The following is a 15756-nucleotide window of genomic DNA, read 5'->3' on the forward strand; positions in this document are numbered from 1 at the left end:
GCCCCCATACTCCTTGCCCCGTACCCCCCTGTGTCCCCCACACCCTGTCCCCCTCCCTGTGCCCCCTGCATCCTGCCCCTGGCTCCATGCCCTCTCCGGGTCCCCAGCCCCATGTCCCCTGCCCCGTACCCCCCGCCCCATGCCCTCCCATGCCCCCCGTACCCCCGACCCCGTGCATCCCAGCCCTGTGCCCCCCACGCCATGCCCCCCACCCTGTGCCTCCCACCCTGTGCCCCCCGTGCCCCCAGTCCCATACCCCCCACCCTGTGCCCCTGACCCCATGTGCCCCCCAGCCCTGTGCCCCCCTTCCTGTTCCCCCCATGCCCCCCATGCCCCCAGGCAGTGTCAAGGATGGGGTGGTCCGGTTGCCCCCTCTTTCCCAACAGCCGCCCGGACCGTCCACTTAACTGGAGGCTGGAGGGAGGCGGCAGCTCCTCTGCAGCCTTCCCCTCCAGGCCAAGCAAACAAGCCCCCCCCCCCCCCCCCCCCCCGCCCCGGGGAAGTCTAAACAGCAGGCAGCCGCCAGTTTCAGCTCCCGCCCTTGCTCCCGGGTCTGCCCCTGGTGGCCACCCTCCGGCCACCGAAGGACGCCAGGGCAGCGATGCTGCGCTCCGGCCTGCCGGACAGCCGGGAGGCACGACCCGCGCTCCGTTCCACACACCGGGGACCTCCAGGTGAAACTTCAAATAGGATGGATGGGGACCCGGTTACGTGAAAAGCCACCCCCGGTCTGCTGTCCCACCACGGAGTTAAGACAGTGGGTGCTTCCGGGGTCACTTTCCAGGACCTAAGTGCCTGCGATCTGCGGCAGAAATCCTCAGGCCCTCGGAAGCCAGAGCAGAGGCCAAGGCCCATCTGTGCCCGCAGACGTTGCTGCTGAGTTTCCCAGGGACTGAGAGGAAAGCGCCCGGGACCAGGCTCCGCTGGGTCCCACAGCCCACAGTCTGCCACCGTCCCGAGTGGGCAGCAGGAGGATCTACGGCCAGCCAACTCCTTATCCGTCGGCCCGCTGGTCACAGAGGACCCGGGGTACGACAGGTCCAGGCCCTCGAAGAGAGCGCTTCTGGGCTAATGAATGTGCTCGGGATCTGGCTCCCCCCACCCCACAAAGTCCTTTTCAGGAATATAGCTCAAAACCCCTTACCCCTGCTAGGAAAGCAGGTTCAAATACACACCCTCCTCCTGGAATCAAGAAGCTCTGGATGCAAAAAAAAAAAAAAAAAAAAAGCTCTAGATGCTTCGATAACCTGTGCGAACTTGGACTCCCGCGGGGCTTTTCTTAGCCACTTGGTGTTTGTGAACAACGGATGGTGTGACCTTTGCACTATTTTACAGATAGGGGCACCAGAAGCTCGGAAATGCTTGCAGAACACAGTAAACCATCAAGTCATGTTCCATTGGCCAGTCAGTATTTTGTCCCCCCTTCAAATTAGGAAACTAATAAAGCTTCTGCTTGCTGCTTAAAAAATTGACAATCTGCAATGTGCAGTTGTGTATATGCTTGGATTTTACCCACCGTTTACTTTATTTCTCTCCAAAGAGTCTACTCCTCCCTCGTGATAGTAGAGATGAGCCACTTTCTATTAGGAATATAAATTAGATCACGAAAGAAGTCTTCCCTTTCCTCTTCTAGAATAAAAATCCAACTTCTTTTCTCCTCGAAATAAAATTTCAAATGGCCTGGCAAGATCATAATGTATTTGAACGTTCAACCATTTTTAAACGGTTTCTGCAATTAAAATAATTGACTTTCATCGAAATCCAGAAGCAAAATGAGAACTGGAGATGCCAAAAAACTCTAGCCGCAGCCTGGAAACCGGGCCAGCACCCAGGTAGACATGGCCTAGTCGATGAATAAGGTTCATCTTCCTCGCGAGAGTGCAAATCCACTGTGCAGTCCCCCCGCCCCCCCCACACCCCGCCTCCCTCCCTCCAGCCCTACTGGAACTCTATCTAGTAGGAGATTCAGGTCTGACGGTTGGTCGTCATCTTAAAGGTGAGAAAACTGAGGCTCAGTCTTGACGTTTCTTAGACTGTCGCTGGCTGACCGGCAGGCACCCCAATGCCCAGCTCACCCGCCGCCCTGCGCACCGCTCCTCCCGTCCACAAAAACCAGATCGCCAAATGTCCATGCAGAGGGATACCTGCCTCGATGACACCCACTTCATGGAGCCCCACTGTGGGTTTTGTTTACCTTCAGAGAACAGGACAACTCAGTGAACCACAGAGAACCACGGGACACAAAAGAGAGATTTAGATCCCGAGGCCCAGGGATGTGGGATTTAATCAGGAAAAAAACAAAACAAAACAAAACAAAAAAAACCTTGTGAATCAGGTTATGCACCAGCATATTGTAGTGGGAAGAAAGAGGCTGGGACGCCTGGGTGGCTCAGCGGTGGGGTGTCTCCCTTTGGTCCAGGGTGTGAACCCAGGGTCCCAGGATCCAGCCCCACATCGGGCTCCCCACAGGGAACCTGCTTCTCCCTTCTCCCTCTGCCTGTATCTCTCATGAATAAATAAATAAAATCTAAAAAAAAAAAAAAAAAGGGAAAGAACAAGTCCTCTAAAATTAAGACTGATTTTTCACGGTAGTACTTACTAGCTGAGGGATCTTGAGCAAGTCTTTAACCTCTCCAAATTCATTTTTTGTTGTTGTTGTTTATTAAATGAGTATCAATGGGGGGCAGTTGAAATTTTGCGTGGAGAGACAGAGACTGAGAGAGAGACAGAGACTGAATGCCGGAGGTGCTTGTGAGGCTGTCAGCGCAGGAGTGTTCACAACGCCTTGGGGGGATTAAAAAGGCCCTCAACTGTCCCTTCATTGGATGAAAAGTGCATTTCTTCAATTCCATCAACTCCTAGAAAAAAGTATCCTTTGCTTTGGAGGTAGGGACAGAATAACCCCTAGGTGTTAATGTCCCCCCCCCCCCCCAAGGATGTCATTTCTCTTGTTTCATCCTTTAGCCCCTTTGGGTATGTGCCCGGGGCGTTCCTCCTCGGGGTAATCCACTCGACAAATTGTATTCAAAACCAAGATTTCATGCACTCGGCCCAATGTTGGGGATACAGCAGCCAGTGCTCCGAGGTCCCCCCAGGAGAGGCTCGCAGAATAAAGTGAGCTTGGAGGAAGGCTCTGATTTCGAGAGAGGCCACTAGCCATTAGCCAAAATATTTCTGGATCAGTAACTACACCCTATCATCAACTTGACTCTCTAAAAATTACAATGTGGCTTTAGGACCTGGTACATAGCGTTCACTCAACAAATATTTGTTGGATAAAGGAACGAATGGGATGGGACGGGAACTCCAGTGAGCTTTTATTGCTCTGGGCTGATACAGGAGAGACGCAGCATAATGCAATCTTTTATTTGAGGCTGAGGCCAGTGAAGCCAACCTTTTATGAGTAAGTCTGGATCCCGCGTCCGCTGAGCTGGCGCGGGTACAGTGCGAATGTCCCCCCATGTCAGGCGACCTCCGGGGCGCAGGTGACGCCTCTCGGAAGCATTCCAGGTCGCCGGGTCGGTGAGGTGAGGCCAGGCCGTGCTCGCCCTCGGGCCTCTGCCAGGGGTCCTCTACCCTGGGAAGCACTGGGTGACTCAGTTTCCCAAACTGCCAGGCGCCAAGAGTTGTCTGGCTTCCCAAGTCTGTGGCTCCAAAGGGCGCGCGGCTGGATCCTATGCTCTCCTGCACCGAGAGTTCCCATCACTTCCTTTGGGCCTTGTCTGGGCTCCTGAACCTGGGGTGGGGGGGCGGGGGAGGCACCCTGTCCTTGCAGAGCCCCAGGGCTGGGCCCTCGGCGGGCGAGCGAGCAGGGGTTAGGCTGTGCCTTGGGTGTGTGGGTGTCCGAGGCCCGGGGTAGGGGCGCGGCCTCCCCTTGCGGGGCGCTCCGCCGAGCCCTGGGGCGCCCCGGCCCTGCCCTCCGCCTGCCGAGGCCGCCTGGAGCCGCAGGCGCCCAGCAGTGCGAGGACGGTACATCCAGGCCAGGCCGGCACCTCCGCGTCCCTGGGAACAGCGGGCCCCCAAGATCGCGGCCCCCGGGGCCCGGGTTAGCGCCCCCGTTAGCGCTCTGGGTTAGCGCCCCCGTTTAGCGCCCCCGGGTTAGCGCCCCCAGTTAGCGTCCCCCAGTTAGCGCCCCCGGTTAGCGCCCCCGTTAGCGCCCCCGGTTAGCGCCCCCAGGTTAGCGCCCCCGGTTAGCGCCCCCCGGGTTAGCGCCCCCCGTTAGCGCCCCCGGTTAGCGCCTCCCCGTTAGCGTCCCCCGGGTTAGCGCCCCCAGTTAGCGCCCCCCGTTAGCGCCCCCGGTTAGCGCCCCCGGTTAGCGCCCCCCGGGTTAGCGCCCCCCGTTAGCGCCCCCAGTTAGCGCCTCCCCGTTAGCGTCTCCCGGGTTAGCGCCCCCCGGGTTAGCGCCCCCGGTTATCGCCCCCGGGTTAGAGCCCCCCAGTTAGAGCCCCCGGTTAGCGCCCCCGGGTTAGAGCCCCCCAGTTAGAGCCCCCGGTTAGCGCCCCCCAGTTAGAGTCCCCCGGTTAGCGCCTCCGGGCTAGAGCCCCCGGTTAGCGCCCCCGGTTATCGCCCCCGGGTTAGAGCCCCCCAGTTATCGCCCCCCAGTTAGAGTCCCCCGGTTAGCGCCCCCGGGTTAGAGCCCCCAGTTAGCGCCCCCCGTTAGCGCCCCCGGTTAGCGCCTTCCCGTTAGCGTCCCCCCGGGTTAGCGCCCCCAGTTAGCGCCCCCAGTTAGCGCCCCCGGTTAGCGCCCCCCGTTAGCGCCCCCGGTTAGCGCCTCCCCGTTAGCGTCTCCCGGGTTAGCGCCCCCCGGGTTAGAGCCCCCGGTTAGCGCCCCCGGTTAGCGCCCCCGTTAGCGTCCCCCGGTTAGCGCCCCCGGTTAGCGCCCCCAGGTTAGCGCCCCCCGGGTTAGCGCCCCCCGTTAGCGCCCCCGGTTAGCGCCCCCGTTAGCGTCCCCCCGTTAGCGCCCCCAGGTTAGCGCCCCCGGTTAGCGCCCCCCGGGTTAGCGCCCCCCCGTTAGCGCCCCCGGTTAGCGCCTCCCCGTTAGCGTCCCCCGGGTTAGCGCCCCCAGTTAGCGCCCCCAGTTAGCGCCCCCGGTTAGTGCCCCCCGTTAGCGCCCCCGGTTAGCGCCCCCCGTTAGCGCCCCCCGTTAGCGCCCCCAGTTAGCGCCTCCCCGTTAGCGTCTCCCGGGTTAGCGCCCCCGTTTAGCGCCCCCAGTTAGCGCCTCCCCGTTAGCGTCTCCCGGGTTAGCGCCCCCGTTTAGCGCCCCCAGTTAGCGCCCCCCGTTAGCGCCCCCCAGTTAGAGCCCCCGGTTAGCGCCCCCGGTTATCGCCCCCGGGTTAGAGCCCCCCAGTTAGAGCCCCGGTTATCGCCCCGGGTTAGAGCCCCCCAGTTAGAGCCCCCAGTTAGCGCCCCCGGGTTAGAGCCCCCCAGTTAGAGCCCCCGGTTATCGCCCCCGGGTTAGAGCCCCCCAGTTAGAGCCCCCGGTTATCGCCCCCGGGTTAGAGTCCCCGGTTAGCGCCCCGCCGCGCGGGACCCGGGGTCAGCTGTGCGCCGCCCGCCGCGCCCCGAAGCCGAAGCCGCCTGGTAAGGGCGGGAAGGAGCCGGGCAGGGACCTCTCCGGCCGCTCCGCCGGGGCGCCAGGGCGCAGGGACCCCGGGGCGGCCCCACACACCTCCCCGGGCGCCCCCGCCGCCCTCCCGCCGGTCGGGGCGCCCCCGGGGCCCAGCGCGCAGGGTGCGGACGCGCCGTCCGGGGCAGCGGCCCGGCCCCCCGCGGAGGCCGCGCAGCCAATGGGAGCCCGAGGCCGGGCAGGCCGGGGTGCGGGGCCAATGGGGCTCGGGGCGCGGCCGCGGCGGGGGGGCGGGGCGGGGGCCATGGAGGCGCCGCTCGCGCCGGCACTTCCTCCCCGACCCCGGCCGCCCGCCGCCCGACGGCCCCGCTCGCCGCCCCCCGCGGGGAGGCCGCCGCTCGCCGGGCCTCGGCCGCCTGCAGGGAGAGCGCGCGACCGCCTCGGGCTCGGGGGGCGCGGAGCGGAGCGCGGGGGCTGCGGGCCGGGGCCATGGGCGGAGCGGCGCTCCCGGGGCCCGCCCGCCTGTGCGCGCTGTGGGCAGCCCTGCTCGCGCTGCTGCCCGGCGGAGCCCGGGGCGACTGGATGTGAGCGCGGGCGGGGGCGGGGGGGGGGGGGCCGGGGTCGGGGCCGGGGCGGGCGCGGCGGGTCGGGCCGGGTCGGGTCGGGCCGGGGTCGGGGCTGACGCGGCCCGTCCGCAGGTGGCTGGGCGTCGCGCCGTTCGGGGCCGCCGAGAAGCTGGGCTGCGCCGCCCCGCCGCTGAGCGGCCGCCAGCAGGAGCTGTGCCGGCGGAGGCCCCACCTGCTGCCGAGCATCGGCGAGGGCGCGCGCCTGGGCATCCAGGAGTGCCGGAGCCAGTTCCGACACGAGCGCTGGAACTGCCTGCTGGCCGCCGCCGCCCCGGGCGCGGGCCCCGTCTTCGGCTACGAGCTGAGCAGCGGTGAGTCGGGGCGCGGGGCGCGGGGCGCGGGCGGGGGGGGCGCCCCGGGACGGAGGAGCTGCAGGTGCGCCGCCCGCGGGGCTCCCGGGACGGGGCGCGGCGCCCGGCGGGGGGCGCAGGACGCACCTGGCCGCGCCCCCCGCCGCCCCCCTGCGGGCCTCCCGGGCCGGCGCCGCGCGGGGAGCCGCCCAGTCCCGCCCGCACGCGCCCCGCGGCCCCGCAGCCGCAGAACCGGGCGCCGCAGGGGTCCCCGCTGCTGCCGTCCGCGCGCCCCCCCGCGCCCCCGCCCCCGCACCCGCCCCCGCACCCGCACCCCGCGTCTGCCCCGGGGCGCCGACCCCGCAGGAGGGAGACGGAGGAAGGAGGAGGAAGGCCCAGGAGAAGGAAAAAGGAGAGGAACAAGGAGGGGAAAGGACCGGGAAACGAGGAGGCGGAGAAAAAAGATGCAGAAAAGTTGCAGTTGCCGGAATGCGAGGCCGCCAGCCCTGGAAAGGTCCATCGGCCCAGCCCGGAGCCTGCGACCCCCTCGCTCCTCACATCCCAAGGGACCAAAAGGTCACCTGCTGAGTCTCTTCCAGTCCCTCTTACTAATGTCCTGATGGGACTTTAATTTGCAGACATTGTAGCTCAAGCCTCACTGCAGGTGCTGACTCCACACTCGGTCATCTCCCATGACGACTCTTTTTTTTATTTCTTTCTGGTGACGTTTCGATTCTTTCATTGTCTTTAAGCCTGTAAGAGGATTAGCTGCTATCCTATAAAATACCTAAGTGTTTTGTATTAATATGTGTGATTGTTATTTATAACGCATCCTTAAAAAACAAAAAAGAAAAGAGAAAAGACCAGTCTTTGATATGAAAGTAAACTGTGACATCTACTGACCGCTTTGGCCTTTACTTAACTCTAATTTGCGTTGAGATAACGTATTACTCATACAAACAAACAAACAAAAAAATCACAGCAGATTTTTCGGCGTGTGTTTCGTGAAAACACATTTGAAATTTAAAGATGAATGTAATCTGGACTCTTGGGGCATCGTGTTACCATTTGCCGTATTCATGCAAAGGATTTTAAATTCAATACGGATTTGAACTTCTATTTAAATTCAACACGGATTTGAACTTCTATTGTCTATTAAGCACTAACGGGGTGCTGGCATCCATTCCAAATGTTTTAAATGAGCGGATGATTCTAAGGACAATTTATGATATGCAAATATATAAAAATCCCCCCCCCAGAGTGGAATACTGAAAATTAATGTCGCCTTTTTAAAAGACTAAAACAATTTGAAATTGTCCTTTATAAATACATGCTCATTAAAGCGTCTATCGAAAGCAATCGAAAAATCACTTCCCTGCTAAGAGGATAAGTAGGAAGATTTGTTATGGACAAAACCAGACAGAGATACGGCTCTTTCATTCAGCAATTTATGTTTTGTTCTAGGCACCAAGGAAACAGCATTTATTTATGCTGTGATGGCTGCAGGCCTGGTGCATTCTGTGACCAGGTCATGCAGTGCCGGCAACATGACGGAGTGCTCCTGTGACACCACCCTACAGAACGGTGGCTCAGCGAGCGAAGGCTGGCACTGGGGGGGCTGCTCTGATGATGTCCAGTATGGCATGTGGTTCAGCAGAAAGTTCCTAGATTTTCCCATCAGAAACACCACAGGAAAAGAAAGCAAAGTACTGTTAGCAATGAACCTGCACAACAACGAAGCTGGAAGGCAGGTATGTATGAGAAAGTGGGATGATATCTCACGCCTTTAGGTAAATAACACTGGGATGACACTTCTGAGTGAATCGGTCCAAGTGACTTAAAAAACATACATTTGCAGTCTAAGAAATATGTGTGTCATGCATATGTGTGATATATACGTGTCTATTGTATGTGTGTAACGTTTGCATTGATTTAGTTTAAGTCCTCCTCCATCTGATAGGAGCCGAATCTCATTATAGGCTCTATTGGTGATTTTGTATTTTGTATACCCAGAGCACTGAATTATAAAATAATAGATGTACACATACGTTTTTGGGTCATTTTGTTCCGTCCCCTGAGCTGGTTAGTGAGAGAGCCAGAATAAGATCTATAGCATCTGCCTTTCCAAGGGGACTGAATAAGATTCCATCCCAAATTTGAATTTTGATCTTTTAAAATCTATTTTTTAGTGGGCAGCGGCTCCTAAACATGTTACCAATTTGTCCTTACATTCTCTAGCAAACATTCTTGAATACGTCCGGGAATACACATCTTTTAACTAACATTTTGGTAAAACAAAGGTTTTTTTTTTTTTTTTTAAAGAGGATTCATTGTTTTATTATAAAATGGAATAGATACATTGTTACAAAACGATCAATCCAGGTAAGTGTAAAGAAGCTATAGATATATAAAATGTATGGATAATTTAAGTACATATTGATTGAGATTGAGGGGTAGACAAATTTAAAGAACCACCATCTAATGAACCTCTTTTATGAATTCTGGTTTTTCATACTAAATTTTCTTAAAATGAAATAAATTTGTAGCTTAATTTAACTTTTATACGTTTATTTTAATGAATATTGACACAATAAAGTTTGAGTTCTGCAACATAGCTGAATTACTTGGCAATTCGTAATGATTTTCCTGAAACGGTCAAAACATTTTTATAGATAGACATTTTCTATGCCATAATAATCTTTCCAGGACAGGAATATCAGCACGTATCCTATATTATTGTAAATATCCAATAATCTGTAAAAGTCCCAAAGCGGTCATTGCAATCTGCCTCAGTCTCCTGAAATAAATGAAAACAAGTATCTGAGTCAGGAATATTTAAAGTTGTATGTTGCATTTGTTTTACATTTTTGGAAAGCGAATAAATGGAACCCACTTTGAATAGGTGCAAGTTTCAGCCAGCGTTCTTTACTTAAGCACTCTGGTTTAGAATAAAACCAGAAAACTCCATGAATGTTATTATCACCGGAACACTTCAATTCAAATTTAAATTTTCAGTTCAATTTGAATATTGCTTTTAAATAGCAAAATAGGAACTAGGGAGGTCAGTAAATAGCTGGGTGGGCTTTTCATATTTTTGTTTAGAAATTTTAAAGTGTAACTGAGCACGTTAAAGCAACTCTTGTTTAACACCACAGGTATGCACATGTCCCTTCTCCTTAAAGTTTTGCAGGAAAAAAAAATTCAAAGAATGGGTTTCTGCCTCAATTTAAATATTCTCCGATAAAGGATTTTTAAAATTATTTCTGACACACGACTATGAAAGAGGTTAAATACAGTTTTACATTTTTTAACATGTTCTTTAAAACTCTAGAGTTAAAATGAGAAAGACATTAAAATAAGTCAAATTAGTCAAATTAGTATATTTAAAAAACAAACAATTAAATGAATATTTAATATCAATTTGGATCTTAAATCTTCTTTAGTCATTCTTCAAATAATTTGGTAGAGATTTTTACAAATTTAACTAGAAAACAGAACTTGGAAGTTCATGTCATAATTAATTTTCTTAAAGAATGCTTATCCCCAAACTTGTGAGAAGCTTGGAAGCGCTCATCTTTTTATTGGTATCATTAGGCAGCTATTTAGTTTGATTCTGTCTTGTGTGTTGTTTCAAATTAAGTAGCAATATTTGCCTCTGTAACTATTTGATCTTAAACTATTATTTATATTCTGAGTTTATTAAAAACATGCAACTCTTTAGCCTCAATTTTAATCCACTGTGTTTGTTGGCAAAAACAATCTTCTCACATTACTGGGGTTTCTGCTATTATTCTAATAATGCAGAAAATAATTCAGCCTATACGTATACATACAGTTTGTTCAAAAGTCAGTGTTCTCTCTACCGAATCTTTTTGTTCCTCATTGGTCTAGATACAATCTTAAAATATCACAAAATGTTACCTGGACCGGTGTTTTGGTTGGTCTTTTTTCAGAAAGTATTACAACTGAAAGCATTTTTGTGTTTTTCTTTCCACTGGTGGCCAAAAACAACCCCCACCCCCATCACCACCATCATCACCACAGCAACAACAAAACCAACCAAGTTTGCAGGCTATTATCTAACACGGGTGAACCATCAACTCCTTTTTTAAGATTGGCGATTAGGATTTTAATCGAATAGGCATATTCTTCTGGGTAAGGTTCAAGGTCTGCATTCAATTGAGTTGATTTTCCTGGTCTCAAAATCCCAAAATCAAAATGTAGGAAAGCGTTCAGAGAAATGTGGGTACTGGCGCTTAGTAGTGCTGTGAGCAGGATAGATGACTTTCTAACCGCTGACCTTAAGTACTCTGATTCCCACTTGGTTTCTGACACCATTCCTAAAGTTATGACTCCAAGAATAATGTTGCTGAATGCTGATTGGCTGACAGAATGATGTGATGTCTTCCAGGGGCAGAACTTCTGGGAATAATGTGACTTGGAATATTTATGGGTATTTCTTTTGGTGTGCTTAAAATATTTCCATTCTTCCCATGTCCACCTCATAAACTTTTAAGTTTCCCTACCCCATAATTTGTTTTATGATGAGTAACTCAAAAAAGTGGGAAGGGCCCAACCCCAAATGTTCATTGACCTGTTTCAAGAATATTTATAAGTACTTGAACAACACATAAGTGTTTTGCCTTTCAGCAGGTTCAAATATATTTTTGGACTGAATGAGACAAAATGGGTCAGAGGAGTAGGAATTCCACATCCAACCATCCAACCTTATGTCACAGCTTTCCTAAAAACTCAACCAGATCATTTGATAGTTGACAAAATGAACTGCTCGTAACAGAATGTTCCACAACAGTTTTTTGGGTCACTTCTGTAAACTTTGGATAAAGCAATAGGCTGGGAAACGATCATTGCCCGCCGTGTTACCTCAGAGCCAAAATGGTGGCACCAGTCACGCCGTAGCCCAGGTCTTAAGTAGTTCCTATAGTCACGTTAAGAGTTACGGATATGTCTTTCCTAGTTCAGTTCATTAGAAGTTTATCAAACCAAAACTTAACACAAAGAGCCCAGTAAATTAAATGCTACCCTCCTAATTGCTCTCCCATAGTTTAAAAATATTCCTCCAAAATGTGCACATCTGTTTGCAATAGTTCACAAAACATTCCTCTGTTAATATCGTTATAAACCCTAACAACTCAACTGGAGTAGAGAAAAGAATTTTCTCATAACCACATGCTACTCAGACGGTGGCTCCCCTCTTTCTTCTCCTGTTAGCAGGAAAAGGCTATCACCGCAGCTCAGAATGGCTCTTTGACGTTAATTAAGAATCCCGGCCACGCGGCTCCAGGACATACCTTTTCGTGGAGTGTTTGTGCAATTTCCTTAAATATACTCCGTTTTTCCACTTTGATTTTTCTCTCTTCTACCGAAATTCTCCTGCTGGATATAAAGACTTTATATCGTATGTCACCAACTTTCCTGATCCGAGTGTCTTAACCACGCTGTTTGTTTTTTGGTAAAACTGGGAAAATATGTAAGTACATGTTCATCAATGACCTACTGCGGGCGAGGTATTTCTTCCCATAAAACTAAATCAAGTAAGATAATTGATGCGAAGGTGCTCTGAGAAACACTTAAATTCTGCACTTAAACCGTGTGTGTGTGTGTGTGTGTGTGTGTGTGAGAGAGAGAGAGAGAGAGATAGAGAGAGAGAGAGAGATCCACCCTTGAACTCTCCATTTCATCACATTCTCCTAGTGGTAATTACATTGCTTTATTTTAATCTCTATTTGTCCAAGTTTCTCCCTTAGAGTTTTTGGGGCTATAATCATTTAAATTGCATGTCAAGTTATTGGCATGCTTCTCCTTGTAGTTTATTTGTCTTTCTGTCCCAGGCTATATATATGATAACATACATGGTAAAAACATATATAAAATAAAATATATGCGATAAAATATTTATATGATAAAATATATATGGTAAAAATGCTATTTTTATACTTATTGTTAAGCACAAGAAGATAATGGGATCGAAAGGTAACAGAATACTACGGAAAAATATCATCCCTGGAAAATGTAATCTACTCCAGGTATTTAAAAGATCTTAGTGTTCCTATGGCAGGAAAATCTTCCCCATATTCTTTCTGATCCACATTCCACAGGTTGATTTCATCAGATTTGAAAATCGGGGTCTCTTTTTATCCATCCAACCTGTGACGTCACGTGTCCCTGGGGACCAACCCTGCTGCGGGCTGAGCAGCGAGAGGAGAACCCCAGCAGGACCGAGGTCCCCCTACCATTGACTCCCACGGCCGTGGCTCCTTGGTTCAAGGTGGTCTCTAGTTCTTCCCTCCGATCCAGGTCACCCACGGAGAAGGAGTTAAATCCGTTCGAGTGAGCTGGCCTAACTCTAACAAGTATTTGGTGAGCGTCTACGCTGTCTCCCGCCAGTTGGCAACACCATTCGTGATGTCTGTGCTGGGAGAAGTCGGCCCCGCAGTGAGATCCCGAGCGAGAGGCAGCTTTAAATCGCTAAGCGATGACTGCGAGGAATGCTGATCAGGTTTAAATACACAGACAGACATGCTTAGAGTTTTGGCTTTCGGACAATTTGTTGTGTTCTTACCTAGTGCTCACCGAGCTCTTTTTCTCCTATCTGCTGAGCCCTTAAAATCTGAACAAACGTAGGAAGGTGGCGTTCATTTGAACATTTATTTGCCTGGAGACATTTTAAAGAATTGAAGTATTTGTGAATATCAAATGCCGAAAATTTAAGCAAATAAGCCCTTGTGCCATACTTTATTTTTTTGTGCCACACTCTTTGAATCGCTTTCATATCCTCGGAAGGTATCTTTTGCCTGCCTGGAAGGGTCTGTATTTCCCTTATATACAATACAGACCTAGCTACTTGCTTCTCGGTTTTGTGAATTCAAAAAGAGCATATGTGCTCTGTTCTATAAAGGACGGGGTTTAAATAGTATCCCGTTTATTATGCTAAACACTAATAAGAAGTATCGAATATTGCACAAATCAATACCATATGCTCTCGCTCAAGGTTGCAGATATTATAAATCGTCCAGAATCCTCCGTCTCACTAGATGGTTCAGAAACTTTCATTTGTTAGGGAACATAACATTCCACAAACATGTCAGCGTCGGGTTTAGTTTAAAATAGCAAAGCGTAGACCCCTGTCATTTTATAGTTTTGATAAGAACCGTAAGTGGAACTTAAGCCGCGAGGTTTTCCCCTTCTTTGGTGAGATTACACACGTAATTTCCAAGTTACCGAGTGGACAGATCAATTTTTCACTTTACCCAGCATGTTGACAGAACAGTCAGCGCGGTAGCTAGTCCTGGCGATTTATTAATCTGCCCTGCCATCCTCTGGGGATTGAAGGAAGCTGTGCTCACCAGCCTGGTGCGTAACAGATGAGAACCTTGAAATTCTTGAAACCTCTCTATTGCTTTTGCCCTGTTAGCCCCCTTTTAAAATTTTCTCTCCGCTCTTCCTCTACCTTCTTCAGGGAGAGGGGACATTTATTCAGACTCGGATGTGGGCCAGGCAGGGGGCTCCTACAGATCTATGTAATTTCATTTAATTCCTGAGTCTGAATAAACCAAACTCAGCGCTTGGAAATGAAAAATTACATACATCTATTATCCCTCTTCTAGGTTAGGATGGTGCTACTGATCCATCAAGAGTAGGACATATGTTTCGAATTAATTTTCCAGAAGAGGGGAAGAATGTGCTGGGAGCAACCACACTCTCCGGCCCCTTCTCCTTTTGACCAACTTAAGTTGATTAGTCAAGGTTTCTCACGTGGCCTGTGACCAGAGGATAACATGGTCCCCCCCCCCCCCCCCGCCCCAGGCCCATGGTAGACTGTGATGAACCTGAGAGCGCTCAGTTCCACAGATGTCATGCTCCGATGCCCACCACGGTCATCTGAGCAGCCTTACGGAGGGGCCACGGCCTGGACCCCGCCTTGGCCTATTCAATCAGACTCTTGGGGGTTGGAGCATCAGTTATTGGTAAAGCTCCCCACCCAGATGCTTCTATATCGCACTTGTGCGTCCGGGGCGACTGTCCTGCCATTGCTCCCCAAACCTTCACGTGCATATGAGTCACCCCGGAGTCTCCTTTTAACGCAGAGTCTGGGGTGGGGCCTGGGAATCTGCCTTCCTCCCAAGTGAGGTTGGTGCTGCTGGTCGGTGAGTCACACCCTGAGTGCAGGTGATGGCCTCGGGAGCACAGAGGTCGCACGAACATCCTCTCACAGCCAAAATTAAGTGAAAAGGAATAAACGCGGCCTCCCTGGGCTGCCTCTGATACTCCCTGATGACAGGAGCAGCCTGGCCCACCCTAGGCCCGGGGCTGCGTGCCGCGGGGGTCAGCGCAGGGCGGGAGCACCCTGAGCACCTGCGGAGGCCGCAGGGGTGAGGGTGAGGGTGAGGGTGAGGGGCGAGGCCCCGCCAGTGCCCCGCGAGTGACCCCTGTCCGTTCCTGCCGCTTGCAGGCTGTCGCCAAGCTCATGTCGGTGGACTGCCGCTGTCACGGGGTCTCGGGCTCCTGCGCCGTGAAGACCTGCTGGAAAACCATGTCCTCGTTCGAGAAGATCGGCCGGCTGCTGAAGGACAAGTACGAAAACAGTATCCAGATCTCAGACAAAATACAGCGGAAGGTGCGCAGGAGAGACAAAGACCAGAGGCGGGTCCCCATTCGCAAGGACGACCTGCTGTACGTCAACAAGTCCCCCAACTACTGCGTGGAGGACAAGAAGCTGGGCATCCCGGGCACGCGGGGCCGCGAGTGCAACCGCACCTCCGAGGGCGCCGGCGGCTGCAACCTGCTGTGCTGCGGCCGCGGCTACAACACGCACGTGGTCAGGCACGTGGAGAGGTGCGAGTGCAAGTTCATCTGGTGCTGCTACGTTCGCTGCCGGCGCTGTGAGAGCATGACCGACGTGCACACCTGCAAGTAGCCGCAGCCCGCAGCCCGCAGCCCGCAGCCCGCAGCCCGCGGGGAGGGAGGGACGCGCGGCCGCCTGGGGGGCTGGGAGAGCCCTGGCCCCGCCCCCGCTGGCTGCCTGGGCCCCGCCCTCGGCCACGCCCCCAGCCCCTGCTGGCCGCTCGGGCCCCGCCCTCGGCCACGCCCCCAGCCCCCGCTGGCTGCCCGGGCCCCGCCCTCGGCCACGCCCCCAGCCCCTGCTGGCTGCCCGGGCCCCGCCCTCGGCCACGCCCCCAGCCCCTGCTGGCTGCCCGGGCCACGCCCTCGCCCCGCCCCCTGCCCCTGCTGGCTGCTCGGGCCCCGCCCTCGG

General features: G+C 53.0%; 1 protein-coding gene across 1 annotated transcript; it reads left to right on the plus strand.

Moving 5' to 3' along the window:
- The first annotated feature begins 6027 nt into the window (after positions 1-6027).
- Positions 6028-15519, plus strand: WNT16 (Wnt family member 16). Its single transcript, XM_041727946.1, has 4 exons — positions 6028-6150; positions 6265-6503; positions 7947-8233; positions 14956-15519. The coding sequence occupies exons 1-4, from the start codon at positions 6056-6058 to the stop codon at positions 15418-15420; spliced, it is 1086 nt and encodes a 361-aa protein (XP_041583880.1). The 5' UTR covers positions 6028-6055; the 3' UTR covers positions 15421-15519.
- The last annotated feature ends 237 nt before the right edge of the window (positions 15520-15756 follow it).

The sequence above is a fragment of the Vulpes lagopus genome, chromosome 13, assembly GCF_018345385.1.
Source record: "Vulpes lagopus strain Blue_001 chromosome 13, ASM1834538v1, whole genome shotgun sequence".
Taxonomy (NCBI): domain Eukaryota; kingdom Metazoa; phylum Chordata; class Mammalia; order Carnivora; family Canidae; genus Vulpes; species Vulpes lagopus.

Excerpts from the sequence above, each read along its gene's own strand:
- WNT16 (XM_041727946.1), top strand. The coding sequence starts at position 6,056 with ATGGGCGGAGCGGCGCTCCCGGGGCCCGCCCGCCTGTGCGCGCTGTGG. Across the intron at positions 6,151-6,264 it reads GGAGCCCGGGGCGACTGGAT|GTGGCTGGGCGTCGCGCCGT; the intron begins GTGAGCGCGGGC and ends GCCCGTCCGCAG. Across the intron at positions 6,504-7,946 it reads CGGCTACGAGCTGAGCAGCG|GCACCAAGGAAACAGCATTT; the intron begins GTGAGTCGGGGC and ends GTTTTGTTCTAG.